The 20,802-nt window shown below is 38.4% G+C and overlaps 1 protein-coding gene and 1 pseudogene across 1 annotated transcript; one reads left to right on the forward strand and one right to left on the reverse strand.

The window, feature by feature from the left end:
• Positions 1-857: 857 nt before the first annotated feature.
• On the forward strand, positions 858-20,371 carry VCAM1 (vascular cell adhesion molecule 1). The gene is made up of 9 exons (XM_021690299.2): positions 858-1,224; positions 1,750-2,025; positions 4,279-4,599; positions 5,882-6,148; positions 10,267-10,542; positions 12,622-12,942; positions 13,828-14,094; positions 15,570-15,836; positions 19,335-20,371. The coding sequence occupies exons 1-9, from the start codon at positions 1,173-1,175 to the stop codon at positions 19,493-19,495; spliced, it is 2,208 nt and encodes a 735-aa protein (XP_021545974.2). The 5' UTR covers positions 858-1,172; the 3' UTR covers positions 19,496-20,371.
• On the reverse strand, positions 7,470-7,558 carry LOC123324606 (annotated as a pseudogene).
• Positions 20,372-20,802: the final 431 nt, after the last annotated feature.

The following is a 20,802-nucleotide window of genomic DNA, read 5'->3' on the forward strand; positions in this document are numbered from 1 at the left end:
GAGCTATGTGTGTGCAAGGCCCAAACTGTCATTTTTTAAAACAGCTTTAAAAAAAAAATAATTTCACTGGGTAGGGCGGGGTGGGGTAGGAAGAGCATCAAATTGGTTATCATCACCTCCCATATAACAAAACCAAATTATTTTTCATGTTTTGATTGTGTCTGTGGTCCAATCCAAGAGATTTACCACTTCAGATGAATTCCATACATTTGCATTTAAGTCTGTGAAAGAATTTCAGTTCAACAAGCAGCTGAACCAAAGGATTGGTAACTTTCCTGAAACAAAAGGGAAAAATTATTTCTCTTGTTTTAGTAACATTCCTTTACTTTCCACTTCAGAAATCATTTCAGAAAGTTGACGTTTGTTGCTAAAAGAATTATTTTTATTAATATTTTTATGAGTAGAAAGAATAAAACTGAAAAGTTAAGTGGTCTCCCTTTTTAAAAAATAACTCATAAAAAGACAGGAGCTTTTCTTTTTTTCTTGTAAGCGAAAAATTAGACCCTATTTTAGAATTTGCAAATATGTCTTAATGGAGAATAATTAGTTCATATGACATAGTGGTTATTTAGCCACTTCAAAATCTGGAGTATAATTTACTATTCTTTCTCTCCCTCCCTCCCTTTCTGTCTCTGTCTCTCTCCTCCTCTCTCTTGCTTTTCCTTTATTTTGAAATGAGCATTATTCTGAAATGAGAGTTCCCTTGCATTTTTCTTGCAAAGATATCCTTTTTTTTTTTTTTTTTTTTCCAGCTCAGGTCTTTTTAGAAAAAATTTTATTTTATTTTATTATGTTATGTTAGTCACCATAAAATCCTTTTGTAGTGAAAATCAGGAACAGCTTTAATTTTATCACCTTGGAAGTGTTTCATTCTTCAGTACTGGTTTCAGTACTGAGAGCAAATGAAGGGGTTAATCCTGGACTTGGCTGGGTGTCAGTGAAACTTTTTTTCTGGCTCTGCTCCGGGTTTCCCCTTGAAGGGATTTCCCTCCGCCTCTGTGTCTCTGCAACAAGACCCTTTATAAAGAGCAGACTTTCCATTTCACTCCTCACTGAGCCTCCCTGGCTTTAGGGGCTAAAGTTTCTTCCAGGACACTTTCAGGTGGGACAGAAAGAAAGGTTTGGGGACTACTCTGTTCTCATCACAGCAGCAACTAGAAGTGCCTAGGAAGATGGTCGTGATCTTTGGAGCCTCAAATGTACTTTGGATGATGTTTGCAGTTTGTAAGTTCTTTCTTTGATCTGTTCCAAATGCTCACATTCCATTTCAGCTCTGATTTTGGCTTCAGTCAGTTGTGCAATGGTAGTGAAGAAGGGCACTAAGATTTTTAAGTGGGAAAACAATTGAATGTAATATGTAATGTGCTATTGAGTATTGCTATGTACCATGGTATTGTCATAGTTGGAGCTATAAATTAATGTTTTTTGGATATCTTTTTCCAGTGTCAAATAAATAATTGGATTCTATCTCTACTGAGGTCTATCTCTTCAGTTTCCTGTACTTGATAATGAGCTTAAACTTAGCAAATGCCAAAACAACTTTCATAAATGGGCATCAAGGTCACGACTGAGAGTTCTCCATGATTCCAACACCTCTGGCAGTGACTCCAGTGCGTTTTGGCTGCCTTGCAGTTCGTTCAAAATTCACGAAAGAGATCAGCCAGATTGTGTTTTGGACATTATACTAGAACAGAGCAGAGGGAGTAGAACACTAAACAAAGTTTGCTTTTCTCTTTTTTGTCTTCACAGCTCAAGCTTTTAAAATGGAGATCTTCCCTGAAAACAGAGTTGTTGCTCAGATTGGTGATGTCATTTCACTGACTTGCAGTACAACGGGCTGTGAGCCCCCATCTTTCTCTTGGAGAACTCAAATAGACAGTCCGCTGAATGGGAAGGTGAGAAATGAGGGGACCAATTCCACGTTGACCATGGATCCTGTTAGTTTCAACAATGAACATGCTTACGTGTGCACAGCGACTTGTGGATCTAAGAAACTGGAAAAAGGAATTCAGGTGGAGATTTATTGTGAGTACTTCAGAGGATCTTTGATTTTCTCTTAATTTTGCTTTAAAATAAGTTTTTTTAGAAAGGATATTTTTAAAAGAAAAAAAAATGAAAGGATACTCATGTCCAGATTCTTGACTAGAGGACATACTGCCCCAAGAAATTTAAGACTACTAGCACTAGAAAAGGAATCCAAACCTTGCCTTTATTTCTAACTCTGCCACAAACATAGTGACCATGGGTAAGATTCAGCCTCTCTGGGCTTTTCTTTTCTTAGCCATAAAATGAAGATCTCTGAAGTTTTTTAATCTTCTTTTTCAAAAATTTCTATTTGATTATATCCTTACATGTTTACTTGGTCATACGCCTAAATGGTTTACAAATTCCATTCTTCAGGGATTTTCCACTTATTTATTCTTATGCAATTTTGTGCTTAAAATCAGCTTAAGTAGGAGATCTGTAATTTAGTAATAGGCTTCTGTACAAGAGTTTTCCCTTAGACATAAGAAAAATATCTGTAAACATTTCACTCGTTTGACTTTGGTACAGATAAATTTAGGAGGGTTGCTTTTGTTTTTGGTGCCATTAAGCCTTAATGCTCCAACACTCAACCTCAAGGTTATTGGTGTAATGCATTAGATTTGCCTCATGAATGTTAATAAACATCCCTAGTTTGCCATTCTACCAAAATGCATGTCAATCCATTCTTGATCCAGCATATAAAGTTAGCAAGAGGAGTAAAGAACCAACCTGAAATAAAAATCTTGTCTTTGGTTATTGATGACTACTCTTTCAGATAAACAAAACAAAATGAAACAAAACAAACCCTGCAATCCTTTATGGCCATCTCTTCATGAAGACCCCATTTGATTATCTTATAATTATTTTGGTTCCCTTCTGCTATGGTGGAGCTCAGCTTTGCTCAGCATCCGTAATTGATTCTTCAATAAGCTCCATGTGTTGCTAATGCGTCCCGAGAAACCATGCCTGGCCGGCTGCTTCCAATTATGCTGGTTGTACATGCATAGTTTGTCTGTGCAGCCTCGTGAGCTCCTTGAAAAGCCCCCTTATGTAAATACAGGGAAAAGTAGCAAGTTCTTATATTACCTGACAGCAAACTATGCAGATTATGGACACATTTCTTACAGAATACGAGGGATAGAAATTATTGGTGGAAAAATTAAAAATACTGTTTTTTTCGCATAGCAAAGCCTTTCCAGTTCCTTGTCTTTGCTCTCAAGCATCAAATAGTTGAAGATTTAAAAACGAGGACTAAAGACCCTTCTGGCTTTAATTATCTTTCCTGGGGTTTTTCTTCAAGAGTATCTGTCTCTCATTATGTTTAACAATCCTGTCTCCATTCCACATTTGATTGTAATATTCTTTAGAGCTGGGACCGTTATGTTCTTATTGTACAGAGTCCTGAATCCAGCCAATGGGTTACCATCATGACAGTTTGTAATGAAAAGTTAGCCCTTGCAAAGGAAGCAATGGTTGACTGAAATAGGACGTTCCCTGTTCCCTAGGCACTGGAAGGTTCAAGTGGAGTGCTGGTTAGGACACTGACTCAGGCATTGCAGGAGGCAGATCTCCCTTCCAGAATTTAAAGATTGCACAGGTGTACCTTCCTGGTGGATGAATTCCTGGCAGAGGCATCACTTTCAGGAACCAATTATTTAATGTCGCTCGCTTCATTTCTTAGCATATGGTGCCCAATAACTGTTCTTTGTAATGATATTCTGAGCCTCAGTTTCCTTATCTGTAAAGTGGACATATGTCTGCCTTAAGATAAGAGAATGTGATATAATGTAAATCTTCAGTAACAGTACAGAATAATAGAAATCCTGAGTGAAATCCCAGACTTGCCATTTACTAGCTGTGTGACTTTTGGCAAGTTATGCAAATGTGCTAAGTCTGTATTTTCATATCTGTGAAATGTGAAATGTCTTAGAGTTACAAGAAAATTATTTATATTTAATGAATAGCACAGTGACGGGCACAAAGAAGTATCCAATAAACATTAATTTCTTCTCCCTTCTTTTACTCTAATAATATGCAACCCTTGGTACATGCAGGACAGTGCTGAAGAACTCCTAAAAGGTGATTGATTCTGATTTGTGAACCCACCCCAAACCATAAAAGGCTATCTGAACAATGAATTAAGACTGTATTAACAGAAACATTAGACTTGGTTTGCACTGCACTAAATCAGTAAAAGACCTTATATTACATGAACAGAAAGCCCACTCATGTGTGTTCGCTTGATCTTTACAGCTTTCCCTAAGGACCCAGAGATCCATCTGAGTGACCCCCTAGAACTGGAGAAGCCAGTCACTGTCACATGTTTGGTCCCCGATGTTTACCCATTTGACAGGCTGGAGATAAATCTGCTGAAGGGCAATGATCTCCTAAAGAATAAGGAATTTCTAGAGCCTATGGAGGGGAAGTCCCTGGAGACCAAGAGTTTGGAGGCAACCTTCATTCCTACCAAAGAGGATATTGGGAAAGCTCTTGTTTGCCGAGCAAAATTAAACATTGATGAAATTGACTTTGAGCCCAAAGAAAGGGAGACTACAAAAAAACTACAAGTCTACAGTAAGTACTTGTGTGATGTAGTCTAGTCTTTGTGGGAATTTAGTCAGCTAAAGTCAGGAAGGCATTAGTTTATAGCTTTTACTCCATTTTTATTCATCAAGAATATATTTGTCAACAGCATAATTCAATGAAAAGAGCACTGGATTTGGGTTGAGAAGACTTCTGACTCCATTATTGGTGTGAACTTGGGTCGCTCAATTTTCTTATTTCCCAATCTATCAAAGGGGAGTAATAATACCAGCTGACTGGGTTGTAGGAAGTGGGCTCAAATGAGATGTTTTTAATTATGTTTTGCAAACTCTTATAATGTGCCCTGAAAGATTAAGTTGTAGAGATTTTACAAGGTGAGCACTTGTTCTCTGTGTGTGTGTGTGTGTGTGCGTGCACGCGCATGCACGCCCGCTCGCGTACTCGTCTGCATGTGCATGTGCTCACACATACATATGTGCATTGGATGGAAGAGTGGAGATGAGGTGTGATTACCTCCACATTCCCTGAGTCCGGGGCCGGGGGCAGATTTGAGGCAGGCTTGTAGTCCCAGAATTGTGTGGGAGTGGACTCACTGTACTCCATTCTAGACCAAAATGCTGTGTTTTGCTTTGGACACTACATTTAAAAGAAGTATTGCCAACTATAGCATGTTTAGCTGAAAGAGAATGAGATGGAAAGGATTTTATCAATATTTTGAAAAGCATAGTCAAGATGGGGGTATTTTTCCTAGAGAATACAAAATTTGGAAAAGAGAGCTATCATTAAGTATTTGAAAGACAGTCATGTGGAAAAGGGATTTGATTTCTTCTGTAACAGCAGAGGACTGAACTATGGTCACTGTGTGAAATTTGTTTACAAAGAGGAAGGTTTCAGTTCAATTGTTCTAATAATTAGAGCTGTCCTCAAATCAAATGGACTATTTTGTAAGGCAGCGATTCCCTCAACCAAAAGTGTTGAAGCCAACTTAAATGAGCACTTGGCAAGGATACTAAGAGGACTTCTACCTTATCTGGGAGATTGAACCATATTACTCTAAGGGTCTTTCTTAATTTCTGGGTATCTGTGGCCATCTGAAAATACCAAACATCAAAAAAAGTAACTCACTCAGATTAGTCCGAAATCGGATTGACTGATTTTTATTACCCCACAATACTGATTTTACACTAATATGACAGAGTAAGTTTGTCAAATTTGTGAAAGCATATGAATACAGTCTGTGAGAGAAATACATTATCCCTGTTGGATCAAGATGATGCCTAGCAGTTACTAATCGTGTGCCCTGCCTTTTCAGTCTCACCCAAGAACACAGTTATCTCTGCAAACCCCTCCACGAGGCTGCAAGAAGGTGGTTCTGTGACAATGACATGTTCCAGTGAGGGTCTCCCAGCCCCACAGATTTTCTGGAGCAAAAAATTAGATAATGGGAATCTACAGCTCCTTTCTGGGAACACAACTCTGACTTTAATTGCTATGAGGATAGAAGATTCTGGAATTTATGTGTGTGAAGGAGTCAATCAGGTCGGGAAAGATGGAAAAGAGGTGGAATTAATTGTTCAAGGTAAGTAGATTGTGAGAAAGGAATGATAAAGGTGCTATAATTGGGGTTTGTGCAATAAGGAGACAACTTCAATGTCAACATTGCTTCCTTAAGTTTTATTGATGATCCATCTGATGTCATGTCCTGTAGCCCAACTGTATATTCATCTTATTCAATCTCTCAGAAGTCTTTCCTCCCAGAGCTCACACAGCTCTGCATTTCTGAGTCTTTTCCATCTCTCACCATTCCTTTCCCACCTCATTCCTTGGCTTTCTCTTTTCCTTCTGCCGCCTGAATATTAGTATTCTCAGGTTACTGTATCTGTCCTCATCTCTACTCACTCTGGACTCCCAGTGTTTGGGCCACTATATGCTGCTTACTCCCAAATTCATGTTCCCGTTCCGTATCACCAAACCTGTCATTTCTTCCTCAAAATGATCCTTAGAATTTGTCCTCAGTTTTTCAACCCTCTTGCCATTGTCTTTGTTTGTCATCTCTGACTTGGACTCTTGCAAGATGTTTTTTAAATAACAGCATTCATTGACCACCAGCTATATGCCAGGTACTTTATATATGTTAGCTGTAATCTTCAAGAAATAACTAAAGAGTAAGTATTTTATACTCATTTTACAGACGAGAGCATATTGTCTCATGGAAATGGATAATGGCTCCTACCAATCATATGCCTCATATTTGCTGGGAATTCTACTGTCCACTCTATATATGTTGTCTTGTTAGTCTTTACCACTACCTTATAAGATAAATAAAAACACAAGTTCAGCATAGTTCATACTTTGCCTAGAGTCAAATTGCTCACTAGGGGCATTTACTATGATTTTAACACAGGCACATTTTAATCAAAACTCTGTGACTTTTTAACTAAATAGCTAATTGTCTTCATATGGTCATCCTGCTATCATTCTGTCCGCAAGATAATCAACGCTATGCAATGCTATCAGAGTATATACCTTAAACAAAAAAGGTACTCATTATATATGACTTCAATGAAATCCTAATTGCATGTATTTTAAAATTCACATTTCTTAAAATAACTCTTCATAATCTGGTCAGAAACTACCTTTGTAGCTTCATTGGTGTCCCTGTACCTCTGTCCATATTGCTCCTTCTGCCTGGAGTGCCCTTTCTTTACCTGGCAAAGTCTTAGCCATCCTTCAAGACAAAGATCATGTCAGCCTTCCAATTCCAGATTGTGTTAGGCAAAGCTGGTCATTCCTCCCTTTGTCTACACTCAACACCTCTTATCGAAGTTTGTGTACTTCTGTTTAGTTCAACACATATTAATCAAGAGCCCTTGTCCAAGAATCCAAGAATTGTGCTTGGTACTTTAGGGGCAGACATGAAAAAGTTATGGCGACTGCCCTTGAAGAGCTTATAACATACTATAGAAATGATCCCTGAAAGTATAGTCTTTTGAAGAGCTTATAATGTAGGGAAGAAAGACAGGCATGTAAGTAGATAATTTAAATATACTTTAGTAAGAGCCAAAATAATGTATCTATTTAAATATGTCTTTTCATTAAACTGCAAGCTCCTTAAAGTCAGGAACTGTGCCTGTGTGTTTTAATATTTGGGTGTTTACCACAAAATAGGTGTCCAGTAAATATTGATTGCATAAATTGTAAACATGAGCAACACAAAATTTTACAATATGAAAACATAGGGCTTAAATTTGGATGGTTAAAACAATAAAATTGAGACTCACCATCAGTAGATTAACTCAGTTGGGTGTTAGGTTACCGTTCTCAAGAGACCGGGAAAGTATTAAACTAATAAAATCATGGGAAACTAATCACCCATCCTGGATAACTCCACCCCCTAATAAACTAGATCCTATTTCAGTGTGAAAAGGAAATGCGCTCTGGGGTTAGAGAGGACTGTTTTGAATTTTGCATCACAGGACATTAACAACCTTTTTTTTTTTTTTTTAAAGATTTTATTTATTTATTTGACAGAGAGAGACACAGCGAGAGAGGGAACACAAGCAGGGGGAGCGGGAGAGGGAGAAGCAGGTTTTCCGCCGAGCGGAGAGCCCGAGGCGGGGCTGGATCCACGGACGCTGGGATCATAACCTGAGCCGAAGGCAGAGGCTTAACGACTGAGCCACCCAGGCGCCCCAGGACATTAACAACCTTAAGTACTGAAGAGAGAATTGAACTTTGAAAGGACCTTCCAGTTACCTAAGAATTACTCCACAGGGGGCTCAAGTTTGCCTGGTAACATTACGCAGCCGTTGGAAAAAATGATCTGAGAGCGCTTCACAGGCAGAAAGTGGGTCTGTTTTCAAGTTCCCCATTCCCACACTAGCATATAAGGAATTCAGAAACTCTGGTTAGTGTTCTGAATGATCTCTCTTTTTCAAAGTCTAATAGCATATCAGTTCATTGAGGTAATTTGAGGAAAGCCTTCTTTGGAAGATACTACAATGTCACGGTGAGACAAACCAAAGAGAAAAATAACTTCTCCTGGTGCAGATGAGAAACCTGCAAAATGTGGTGTATTTGGATTACTTATATGTTGAGATTTCTCTCCTCCAACTCCAGTCTGCTCTTTGGGGGAACAATTTTAGTGATTTTCTGTGGAGTCTCATCTGTCCCTTTCAGGGTTGCCCAACCACTCCCAGTTTCTTCAGGGAACAGGGAGTGGAGATTGGAAATTCCCTTTTTCCCTAGACAGGAAGCATCCCAAGGCAGGCTGTAGGTCCAGCAGGGACCGCACTGTAGCCAAAGAGCTCCTCTGGATATTTGAGACTTAGCAGTTTGCCCTCCTATCTCAGTTTTTAGTTCCTGAATTAATTGAAAGTATTTTCGTATTGCATCAAACAAATTTCAGAGGTGGCTTGCATATCATTTTCATGTTTAGATTTTGACTTTGCTTTCAATGTGATTCTGTGTGCTTTCAATGGTATAACTTTATATTGTTGGCACAGAAACTCTAAGCGCTGGTCCATTATGGGCATTGCATCTAATCGGAAGACATATTTTTGTAGCTTTTCCCACAACTTCTCTTAGATCTTGCTTTATCTCCACATGAGGGTGACTTGATTTAGTCGTTCAAGCAACTGAAAAGCTGGGATCTTGAATCAGACCCACTTGGCTTCAAGTCCTAATTTTGCCAGTTGCAAACTAGATAAAGTTATTTAGCATTTCTGAGCCTAAATTTCTGTAAGGAGAAAGAGGATTACGAGGGTGATGGGGGAAGAAGAAAGAAGAAGAGGAAAACAAAGAGAAGAAGCAGGAGAAAGTGAAAGAGAAGGATTAGGGGCGCCTGGGTGGCTCAGTTGGTTAAGCGACTGCCTTCAGCTCAGGTCATGATCCCAGGGTCCTGGGATCGAGTCCCGCATCGGGCTCCCTGCTCTGCGGGGAGCCTGCTTCTCCCTCTCCCACTCCCCCTGCTTGTGTTCCCTCTCTCGCTGTGTCTCTCTCTGTCAAATAAATAAATAAAATCTTTAAAAAAAAAAAAGAAAGAAAGAAAGAGAAGGATTAGGGCGCCTGGGTGGCTCAGTTGGTTAAGCGACTGCTTTCGGCTCAGGTCATGATCCTGGAGTCCCGGGATTGAGTCCCGCATTGGGCTCCCTGCTCGGCGGGGAACCTGCTTCTCCCTCTGACCCTCCCACCTCTCGTGTGCTCTCTCTCTCTCATTCTCTCTGTCTCAAATAAATAAATAAAATCTTTAAAAAAAAAAAGAAAGAAAGAGAAGGATTAAGTTGTGAGGATTAAATGAGATAATTAATACAGGCAAAGTGGTTTACACAACGCTTATACACTGGAACCTCTTACATTGTTTGAGCTGTTGTCCGCTATTACAGATATTTGATAAACTACAGCTGAGGAGAGACTGAATTATTGTCATGAAAAGATGCCAACTTCTGTCCTGACAAGTTTTTATCCACATTCATTCTGTTAAATGAATGAGTCAATGAACTCTTGTGGGTTCATTCTTTAAAACATCTTTCTGGATGGTCCCAAGGTGGAAAGGAGTAATTTCTTCTTGGCACAGATGTTAGCTAAAAAGAGATTGGGGGGGGGGGGGCGGGTAGAGGTGGGGAAGACCGTATATTGGAATGTGGTGAAGGAAGAAAAGAATCTTATCTTCTTTTTATCTTGTTCTTTTTCCGCTAGAGAAACCATTCACTGTTGAGATCTCCCCCGGACCCCAGGTTATTGCTCAGATTGGCGACTCAGTTGTGTTGACATGTGGTGTCACAGGCTGTGAGTCCCCCTCTTTCTCTTGGAGAACACAGATAGATAGCCCTCTGAGTGGGCAGGTGAAGACTGAAGGGACCAAATCCACGCTGACCCTGAGCCCTGTGAATTTTGAGAATGAACATTCTTACCTGTGCACTGTGACCTGTGGCCATAAGAAACTGGAAAAGAGAATTAGTGTGGACCTCTACTGTAAGTGGTTTTCAGAATTGTTTGCTGTTTTCCCCCCTCAGTTTTATTGAAAGAAACAGACTGCAAGTCTGGGATACACAATGAGATCCATGTGTTTAGAAAGGGAATTTAGCCTTGTGAATTGTTCCTAAATCTCTGAACCAGAATTTCTGACGCAACTTAATTGGCCCAAATCTTAAGTGTATATTATAGACGTACACAGCATCCACAGTCCTTAGTTTGTGTCTTGGCAATACTCTGTCATCATGCACTTGAACGCACTACATATTCACTGCTTCCCATCCCCTCTGTGTGTACGGGGGTGTTCAGAAGTAGTAGTGAGCAAAGATTGAGAGTCAATACCCATTCAGATGACTGGAGAGGGGTTACTATTGCTCAGCTATTTGAACAGAGGGTGAGGCCCGAGCCTACTATTTTGAAGGCACATTCGGAAAGCTGAATGGTAGGGTGAGAGAAAAAATGAGGCGGGGGGAGCAGGAGAAAGCCAAAAATGAAAACAGGTAGTGATGTTAGTCCTAGGGGATGGCCAGTGGCAGCTGCTCAGGTGACGTTAGCACTAGATCTTAATCTTGATTCCACTGCATACGTCCGCCGCACTTCTTCTTGCTATTCCTGTCACCTTAATAAAAATCATTTACAGTCTCGAATCTCTATGAATTCGATATCCTGGAATTCCTCCATTGTAATGAATGAATGACAAAATATGCAAAGTGACCTGAAAAGGGATTACTTTGAGACCGTTTCTCCGCCTTGAATTCAAGAGAAAATAGAACATTTTCTACCAGAAAACCTGCCCAAACTTGTGTTGCCCATCAGGATTTTGTTTAGCATGGGTTAGAGTATGTCTGTGAAGGGATTTGAACCTCTCAAAATAAGGGTAAATTTTACTGGGTTATCATATTACCCAGAATCCAGGATCTGCTGATGTAGGCACATTCCCAACAGAAACGGGAACCTGCGGTACAGCCTTACTGCAATATGGAAATATTTGAAAATTTAACAACATCTTGCTTAAGGAGAAAACATTTTAACATGGCTCTTATTCTTGATAACTATTTTAGTCTTATTTTTATTGGTTTGCATAAGACGTAGTGTAATTATTTAGAATCTAAATCTCATAGCTTTTTGTTAACTACAAATACTGTCTGAGAAACATTTAAAATTTACTGTCTAAACCTGGCCATTGGAAATTAAAATGTCTAAATTGAGAACTGCCCTGTGGGTCTTATTTGATACCCAGAGGCTACACAGCTCTGTGAAACCAAGCCTGGGTTCTGAGCTCAGAGAAATAAGGGTTCTGATCGCAACTCAGTGGCTTAATAGATACAATACCTAATGAGAGTCTCTGAGCTTCTATAAGGTTTATAAGTTTTCCTAACTATAAAATAAGTTCTCTGTAAGTTTTCCTACCTGTAAAATAAGTTAAACGACACCTATTTTATCAGGCTGTTTTAAAGACCGAGATAATGCATTTTAAGAGGACAACACACAATTAATATTCAATACATCATGGGAAATATTTAAAACATTTAAAATGTATAGTTGCTAAATAAGATGGTGGAAACTCATGTTCCTTCCAAAAGACCAGTCCATGGCTGTCAGAAATATTGCATATCACTAAGAAGAGAAAAATAGGAAGTATATTTCTTTCTTTTTTTTTTTTAAGATTTTATTTATTTATTTGAGAGAGAGAATGAGATAGAGAGAGCATGAGAGTGGGGAGGGTCAGAGGGAGCAGCAGACTCCCTGCTGAGCAGGGAGCCCGATGTGGGACTCGATCCCGGGACTCCAGGATCACGACCTGAGCCGAAAGCAGTCGCCTAACCGACTGAGCCACCCAGGCGCCCCAGTATATTTATTTCTTGATTGATTCATGTATTAAGTATTTTTGTTGATAGCCTTATTTATATCTAATATCATAAATATGTATGCTTAATGTCATTATTTATGTATTGGTGATCATTCTATCCCAAGTGAGTTAAAACTGTCATTTTGAGGCCTTTGCATTTAATAGAGATTTAGTTCCATTTTTCCTTTGAATGGTCACATATAAACATCATTTTTACATGATATTTGCAGCATTCCCTAGAGATCCAGAGATCGAGATGAGTGGTCTACTAGTGAGTGGAAACCCAGTCACTGTGAGCTGCGAGGTTCCTAGTGTGTATCCTTCTGACCGGCTGGAGATTGAATTATTTAAGGGGGAGAGTATCATAGAGAGTAAAACCTTTCTGGAAGACATGGACAAGAAATCTCTGGAGACTAAGAGTTTGGAAATGACCTTCATCCCCACCACTGAAGATGCTGGAAAAGTTCTTGTTTGTCTGGCTCATTTACATGTTGGTGAAATGGAATTTGAACCCAAACAAAGGCAGAGTACACAGACGCTTTATGTTAACGGTAAGTACATGTGTGATGTAACCACAATTTAAATATGGATTTCTTATCATGTTTGTCAGGCAATAGTTAACATGAAGTTAAGAGCTAAAACCTCTGTGGAAAAAAAAAAGTAACCGGGGAAGAAATTTTAAAGTAATTATTATAACAAACCACTCCTAACACTTAAAACAACAATAATTTATTAGCTTATGATTCCATGAGTTGGCAATTCTAGAAGGGGTCAGAAGGGCAGTTCATCTCCTCACTGTGGTATCAGATGAACTCACCCATGCATTTTCAGTCAATTGGCAGGTCAGTGGGGGATGGCTGGTCACAGATGGACTCATTTGTATGTCTGGAATCTTCTCTGGGGTTTCTGGGCCTCCCTTTCTCTATGTGCTGTTTCCTCCTGAAGGAAGGTGGAATAGGTTTAGTCACCAGAGTGCTGCGTTTCGGAGGGGTGATAATGAAAGCAGGCTCAAGCTTGGAAGTCCTACAGTGTTACTTCTTTCATGTTATATTGGTCAAAGTGAATCACGAAGCCAGCCAAGATTAGAGATGTGGAAAAATGAACTCCACCTTCTCGTAAGGGATTCAAATAATTTTTGGTCATGTTTAATGTACCATAAATGTCGATACACACTATCAGTGATCATCCATTTTTTGCAGTAAGAGACTTTCTATAGAACTTATGTCTATTAGAAAACATCCATGATATGTTCACATTCTACTGTCTATTATTCTGTCTGCTTAAGTAAATGGGGACAGAAACCTTCCTGTAAAGTTATTGACATTAATAAATGGTTCCAATCCATTAAATCCATAGCTCAATTTTGCAACATTATTAAGACTTTTTGGAACTCAGGGTATAAAGGGTCAAACTAACAAGTGTCCCTACCTTTTCAGTTGCCCCCAGGGATACAACCATCTTGGTCAGCCCCTCCTCCATCCTGGAGGAAGGTAGTTCTGTGAATATGACGTGCTTTAGCAATGGCCTTCCAGCTCCGGAAATCCTGTGGAGCAGGCAGCTAAATAATGGGCATCTACAGCCTCTTTCTGAGAATTCAACTCTCACCTTAACTTCTACAAAAATGGAAGATTCTGGTATTTATGTGTGTGAAGGGATTAACCAGGCTGGAATAAGCAGAAAAGAAGTAGAATTAATTATCCAAGGTAAGTAAAATGTGATTAATGAGTTATTATTGCTAGTATTATTTTGGTTGTTGCTGGTTTTGAGCAAAGTCCTCTCTGGAACCAAAATTTTTACTAAAAACATAGATTGGGAGTTTTGAAGAGCTCCTGATGTTTCCTATGCTTGGAAAGTTCCTGGAATAGTACTTCCTCATAAACCATTCCACATCTCTTATCCTAAAATTCTTTAACCTCGAGTGGAATGCTAGCTGCAGGAATGGTGCCAGGAGATCCAGTTACACTTATGAGGCAATGATTATGGTGTTGAAATAGGGATAGGATGAGATATATATGTATTTGGAAATTAGTTAGGATTAAAGCAACCATATCTGGCAGAACTAGACTCTGAGTGGTATTCTTACAAGGTACGTGCTAGTATTTGCTTAGAAGCCTAAGAAGGCATGTAAACCTTTTGTAAATTTTGAGGTTAAAAGTAGCAGTGTCCATGCCTCTGGTTCATCAACTTGTTGCCATAGAACCACTATAATGGCTTCAGGTATCAGTTCCAGAACCCCTCTCTCCAGGACAGAGAGCCAAGACTGAGAACAAAACAATTCCTAGTTGACAGGTTGAATCCATAGGCAGTTTTGGGCAAAAGCATGAAGTGATCTATTTGGATTTCTCCCCACCCCTCCCTTTTGGGGATTAAAAAAAAGGTTCCTTTTTTTTCCCCCCACTGGAGCTCTCTTACTCCCCGGTATTATTTCCACTAAGGTATTTAGTGATTTTCTTGTTACTTCATTTTAGTGATAATTTGTATTTTAAATAAACAACCTTGGAAGGGCAATGCACAACCTTAAAGAAAGCCTTTAGGATGGATATCATGGTTCCATAGCTGTGTTTGGGGAAAGAATCTCAAATCAAGTCACAAAAATAGATGAACTTAATGGGAATCTCACTTATAAAATGGTGATATGATACCTTCTTCCATGGGCTGTGTGTTAATAGAGATGTTGCATATCAAATACTTAGCCCAGTGCCCACCACTTAGTAAATGGTAGTTATGGTTGTTAAGAATAGTAAGGAAAAAAAGAATAGTAAGAAAACCATCTCTGCATAACTTGATCCAGGAAAATCCAACTCAAAACTCGAAGCCTGTAAAGACCTTTGTACTTCAAAGTAAAACTTTGCACAACATTGTGACAGAAAGAAATGTTTTTTTTTTTTTCACATTTGAATTCTATTGCTGTTTATCAAATACCATTTTTTGGCTAGTCTGGATAAAGAATTAGATTAAGGGACATGAGAGAAGTACAGACAGGTCTTATCTTATTAAAAACATGATCATTTATAACAAACCAGTTAATCCTTGACTTCTTTACTTGCCCCTGTAAACATTTAATGCAAACAGTAAGCACAAATAGGTCCCTGACAGCTAATTGTTGCTGTCATTAAATTAATATGAAAGCGGTTTATATTTCACCCAATCAGAGGTGCCTTTTAAATTCTCTTTACAGTTGCTCCGAAAGACATACAACTTATAGCTTTTCCTTCTAAGAGTGTCAAGGAAGGAGACACTGTCATTATCTCCTGTACATGTGGAAATGTTCCAAAAACTTGGATAATCCTGAAGAAAAAAGCAGAGACGGGAGACACAGTGCTGAAGTCCAGAGATGGTGCATATACCATTCACAAGGTCCAGTTAGAGGATGCGGGAGTGTACGAATGTGAATCCAAAAATGAGGTTGGCTTGCAATTGAGAAGTTTAACCCTCGATGTTAAAGGTTAGTTAGTTTTTTGTTTTTGTTTTTGGTGATTTTTTGATAATAGTCAGAGGTTTGGTGGATTGTAAAGATTTTCCAGGATCAGGTAAATGAGTTGGCAAAATGGAGCTGAATTCCACGTTGACTATGGTTATTTCCCAATGTTCCCTAAAATAATCATGCACAGCTGTCCTATCCTATGGAGTTTAGACAGGAAGTTGACATTAATCATTGGTGAGTACAGGACTCCCATTTGCTTTTCTCAAAGTTGACAATTCATCACTGGCCTCTGAAGTCTTGCATTTCCTAAGCGTTTAAACATACGTTCAAAACCTTTCCCTGGAGGTGATAAGGAAACTAAAGAAGTAGGATTGGCACAATGAAGAAAAAAGTTTCTACCCAGACTCTTGTCCCTCCTACCAGAAGGGAACGCTGTTCTCTGAACATGGATTAGTTGCCTATTTTCTGGATTGACTTCTTTCAAGATAATAATCAGAAGTGGCAATCTTGATGCTGAACAACATAAAAGAATCTTTAGACTACAAAATTGCTTTCTTAAAAGTCCAAGCCCCTTGTCCATCCTACCCTATTCTGAGCAGGGATGGGGTGAGCAATGGCCTCAGCAAAGAAACTTCAGGGGCCGTTTAACTTCCTAACCCCTCTTGTGAATGCACAGTAGGATCTGTTGATCTTATTGGTGTAAGCAGAATATGTTAGCCTTTACTAATCAGTCCGCATGCCTTGTATTGGAAGCTACACTTGGGGTGAACAGCACTGCAAACAAATGCAACTCTTGGAGCCTGTGCACTTGGCTATCAGAGTTTGCAACCACATGTCAGTGTAAAGAAAATTTGAACTTAGGTCCGAAAACAGGTAAAAGTTCTACTCATTTGGCCAAATTTCTCAACATTGCAAGCCTTACCATATGTTTTCTGTCTTCACAGTATCTCCTCGAAACATGACAATATCAATTCATCCATCTAGAAATGTTAAAGAAGGGGAAAATATCATAATTTTATGTAAAACTTTTGGTCATCCACCTGTAGCGATTATCCTGAAAAGAGTTGATCTGGCCAATGAAATTACTGTGTTCAAAGAATGGAACACTTACCTTGTGTCATGCTACTCAAAATGACATGGGGGTATATGTAATCAGTGCTTCTAATGAGGTTGGGAATGATTCTGGATGGATTGAGATCTCAGTTACAACTAGGTTGAAATTCATTCATTCCTATTTCTTTTCATCTTTGATGCCTCTAGTTCACTTTTAATTAAGCCTAGGCCCAGAAAATTGAACTTCTAACATTTTTGTAATTCCGTTTGCAGTTAATGATCCTCTTTTAAAGATATATCAAAGCTTCTCTACTTTTTAAACTCTCTCACACATTGTCTTTTCTAATTGCTTTAAGTGAGTAACTTACATATTTGCCATTTTTCATTCATTACTTACATGAACTATCAAGGCATTTTAGGCACTCAACTAAGAAATTCAGGCCCCCAAGCTATAGTTTAAAGTAACTGCAAATGAATAGAGACAAAAATTTGCCATTTTTCCTTGGTATTTAGAACTAGCTTAACTTTCTATTTAGCTGAGTTTTTTAAAATTACTTTTGTTTTTCTTTGTTTTGGCTTGAATATATTCCAATGATAGGAATGGTTGGGAGTCTAGGATTTTCAGTGTTTATACAGCTAATAAAAAATAGTGTTTGAAGGTTGCCCTGGTAACCAACTCAGCAGCAAATTTGTATTTGACTGCAGATGCCTGAAGGGACAAGTGAAGGCAAAAGATAACATTTATTAAATTGAAAAGAAAACAATAGGAGTAGAAATACCATTGTCCAGCATGTTGTCAGTATTGATGCCTAACCATCATTATGATAATGGACATCCATTAAAATATAACACTTACACTTTGACTAGTTCTACTCTAGTGAAGGAAAGTAGAAAGATGAGGCAGTTTTCATTATGTTTAGGGTTAAGTACTTTTTGATCTTAATAATTTGAAAAAATTGACTTCCTGTCATCTGACCATCATGATCCTTTTCTATTTGGTTGATTTCCAGTGATTAGAAACTTCTAGAGGGAATGTAGTCATCGCCAAAGTCAGATTTCTTCAAAGACAGAAAACATATATGCTACTTTAAGAGATTGAATACTTGTGAGGTCATACAATGCTGGGCAAACATAAGTATAAATAAAGATTTTATTTATTTATTTATTTGACAGAGAGAGACACAGCGAGAGAGGGAACACAAGCAGGGGGAGTGGGAGAGGGAGAAGCAGGCTTCCCGCCGAGCAGGGAGCCCGATGCGGGGCTTGATCCCAGGACCCTGGGATCATGACCTGAGCTGAAGGCAGCCGCTTAACCGACTGAGCCACCCAGGTGCCCCAAACAGAAGTATAAATAGAGATGAGCTTCCAGTAAATGCCATGTTATCTTCCCCAGATGTTCTTATAAGGTCAAGATGTCAAATAGTTATTGCAGCTGTCAGATGATTTTTAGTAGATTGGGAAAAGTACTAATTTTAGTTCTGTAAACTCTTACCTTCTGTACCCAATTTACAACTAAATGACAAAGTGATAGGTTGTAGAACGAAAAGAAATGCATTACTATTCAAAAAATATTTATTGGGTGTCAACTACTCCAAGCCATGAGGCAGGTACTGGCTATTCATTGGTGGACCAAAAAGAAAATTGATAACATGGTCTAATGTAATTTATAGTCTGTAAGAGGAGACCAAAGTTAATAGATAATCATACAAACAAATGCTTAATTACAAGCAGTGATAAGAGCTATGAGAGGAAAGTGCAGTGAGTTATGAAAGTATATCAGGGTTCCTAATTTAAGCTGGGGAAGATGTGGGTCAGCGAATGCCTCTGAGTAGGCAACATTTGAACTAAAATGTACTATCCAAAGAACTTCAGTTTATCAAGAGATAATACAAATGCTGAAGAGGAATAACATATATTAAGACACCCTCTTCAGAGATACAAAATTTAAAATTTTGTATATATCTCTGAAAAAGCTGTCAGCAAGAATTATTTTTCTTACTATCACGTATGGTATTTGACTATAATGGTTACACTTTAGATATTACAAGGATTTTCTTGGAGAATTAATTAGTCATTTCAATTCATGGTCAGCAGAGTCCTAGTTCTTTAGTAGATTTTTATATATTCCAAAGCAAATACTCTTCCCCAATTCTCACTTTTGTAAACGAGCTCTAGAAAGTTGTGCCCTTGCTTCCATTCTACAATTGAACCTGATTCTATTTGGATACAACTTTGTGTAAGTCAACAACTGTCCTTTTTAGACTCATCATGATCATAGCAACTGCCAACTGATTATTTGGGTAATTCAGAGAAATACACGTTTTGGGTCCTGCTGGCCCTTATCACTGCTTTGATTCACTCTGATTTAGAGAACTAGTTGTACTGTTAAAATAAAACATGTAATTACTACTATCAAAAAAAGTTTTTGTACTAGACATTAATTGCACCCATTTTGTTGTTTTCCAGGAAGAGAAAATAACAAGGACTATTTTTCTCCTGAACTTCTCGTGCTCTATTGTGCATCTTCCTTAATAATACCAGCCATTGGAATGATCATTTACTTTGCTAGAAGAGCCAACATGAAAGGGTCATACAGTCTCGTAGAAGCACAGAAATCGAAAGTGTAGCTAATGTTTGAAATGTTCAGCTAGAGACACTATTTATCCATCCAAATTCTTAATACTGCTCATCATTCCATGAGGAAAACCAGCTAAGAGTACAGACTTCCCCGAATGTAGTGAATTCTTGGAAAGAAATGGCTTCCTATGCCCCATGCTGGGAGCAAGAGGCCAAAGGAAAACTTTCTGCCTGAAAAATAGGCACTACCATTGAGATGTGTTGACTAGAGTAGTTCCTTGATGTGTATATACAATAACATGATCTGTACATATGTAAAATAAAATTATGTCATAGCAAGATCACTTGGAATAGCAGCACTCTATAGTCAGATCTTCAAAATAATTCAACAGTGTTGCCTCGGCTGATATAACTGAATGCATCTTAAGAAAATGTAACATTAATATTGACTGGCAGCTAACCTATGTCATCTTTTTAATATTTTATTTTCTTTAACAAAATTTTATTTCTATAAAGTTCATTGACAATAATTTCATGTTTTATATAGATGCTAAGGTTTATCTTTTTATAGGAAAATGATAAACCAAGAGGGCACTGGGTTCACCTTCAGGTACTAAACACTTCAACCTATGGTAAAATGGTTGACTGGATTTCTCTGGGTGGTACTTACATGGTACGGAGATGTTTTATGTTGTTGTTTATCAGACTCTTTTGTAACTTTTCCAATGTGGTCTAAAAATGCAACTTCTTTTGATTTTCTTTTGTCAATGTTTAGGGGTTTTTTTGTATAGTAAAGTGATAATATCTGGAATTGGAAGAATTGTGTGTCTATTTATTGTAAGCTGCCTCCTCTCATTGTGGTGTTTGAAATGCCAAGTTCCAAAAGTAAAGAGTTCAAACCCATAGAAATAATAAGCAGATACCTGAAGTGTGATCCTCAGAGTACTTTGATCAGAATCAGGTTATGAGAATTTGGTAAAAATTCAGATTTTTTAGGCTATACTAACTTACTGAATTTAGATATCTTGTTTTGTGTCTCTGGAATCTGCAATTAAATTCTTTTGCAATTAAATTAAAAAAATAGAAAACACAAAAAGAGTGAATGCAGATGAAAGTGTGTACCTCAAAGGGCCACAAAGAAACACCTGTGTACATACCACCAAGACTGGGAGATAGAGCATTATTGTTCCCACCAGAGCCCATTTCATCACCTTTGCAGAGAAGTCAAGTCAGCTGTCTTCATCACTGCCAAGACAGGGCCTTCTGATTAATAAACAGTTATCTGTAAACCTTCTTCATCTTCCAGAAGGTTGCCTGTTCATGACCTAAGACCTCACTGAGCCCCAGCCCTCGTCAA

Source organism: Neomonachus schauinslandi, chromosome 4 (genome assembly GCF_002201575.2).
Source record: "Neomonachus schauinslandi chromosome 4, ASM220157v2, whole genome shotgun sequence".
Classification (NCBI taxonomy): Eukaryota; Metazoa; Chordata; class Mammalia; order Carnivora; family Phocidae; genus Neomonachus; species Neomonachus schauinslandi.

Coding starts and splice junctions, on each gene's coding strand:
- VCAM1 (XM_021690299.2), top strand. CDS start 1,173: ATGGTCGTGATCTTTGGAGCCTCAAATGTACTTTGGATGATGTTTGCA. Junction 2,026..4,278: donor AATTCAGGTGGAGATTTATT/GTGAGTACTTCA, acceptor TGATCTTTACAG/CTTTCCCTAAGGACCCAGAG. Junction 14,095..15,569: donor AGTAGAATTAATTATCCAAG/GTAAGTAAAATG, acceptor TTCTCTTTACAG/TTGCTCCGAAAGACATACAA.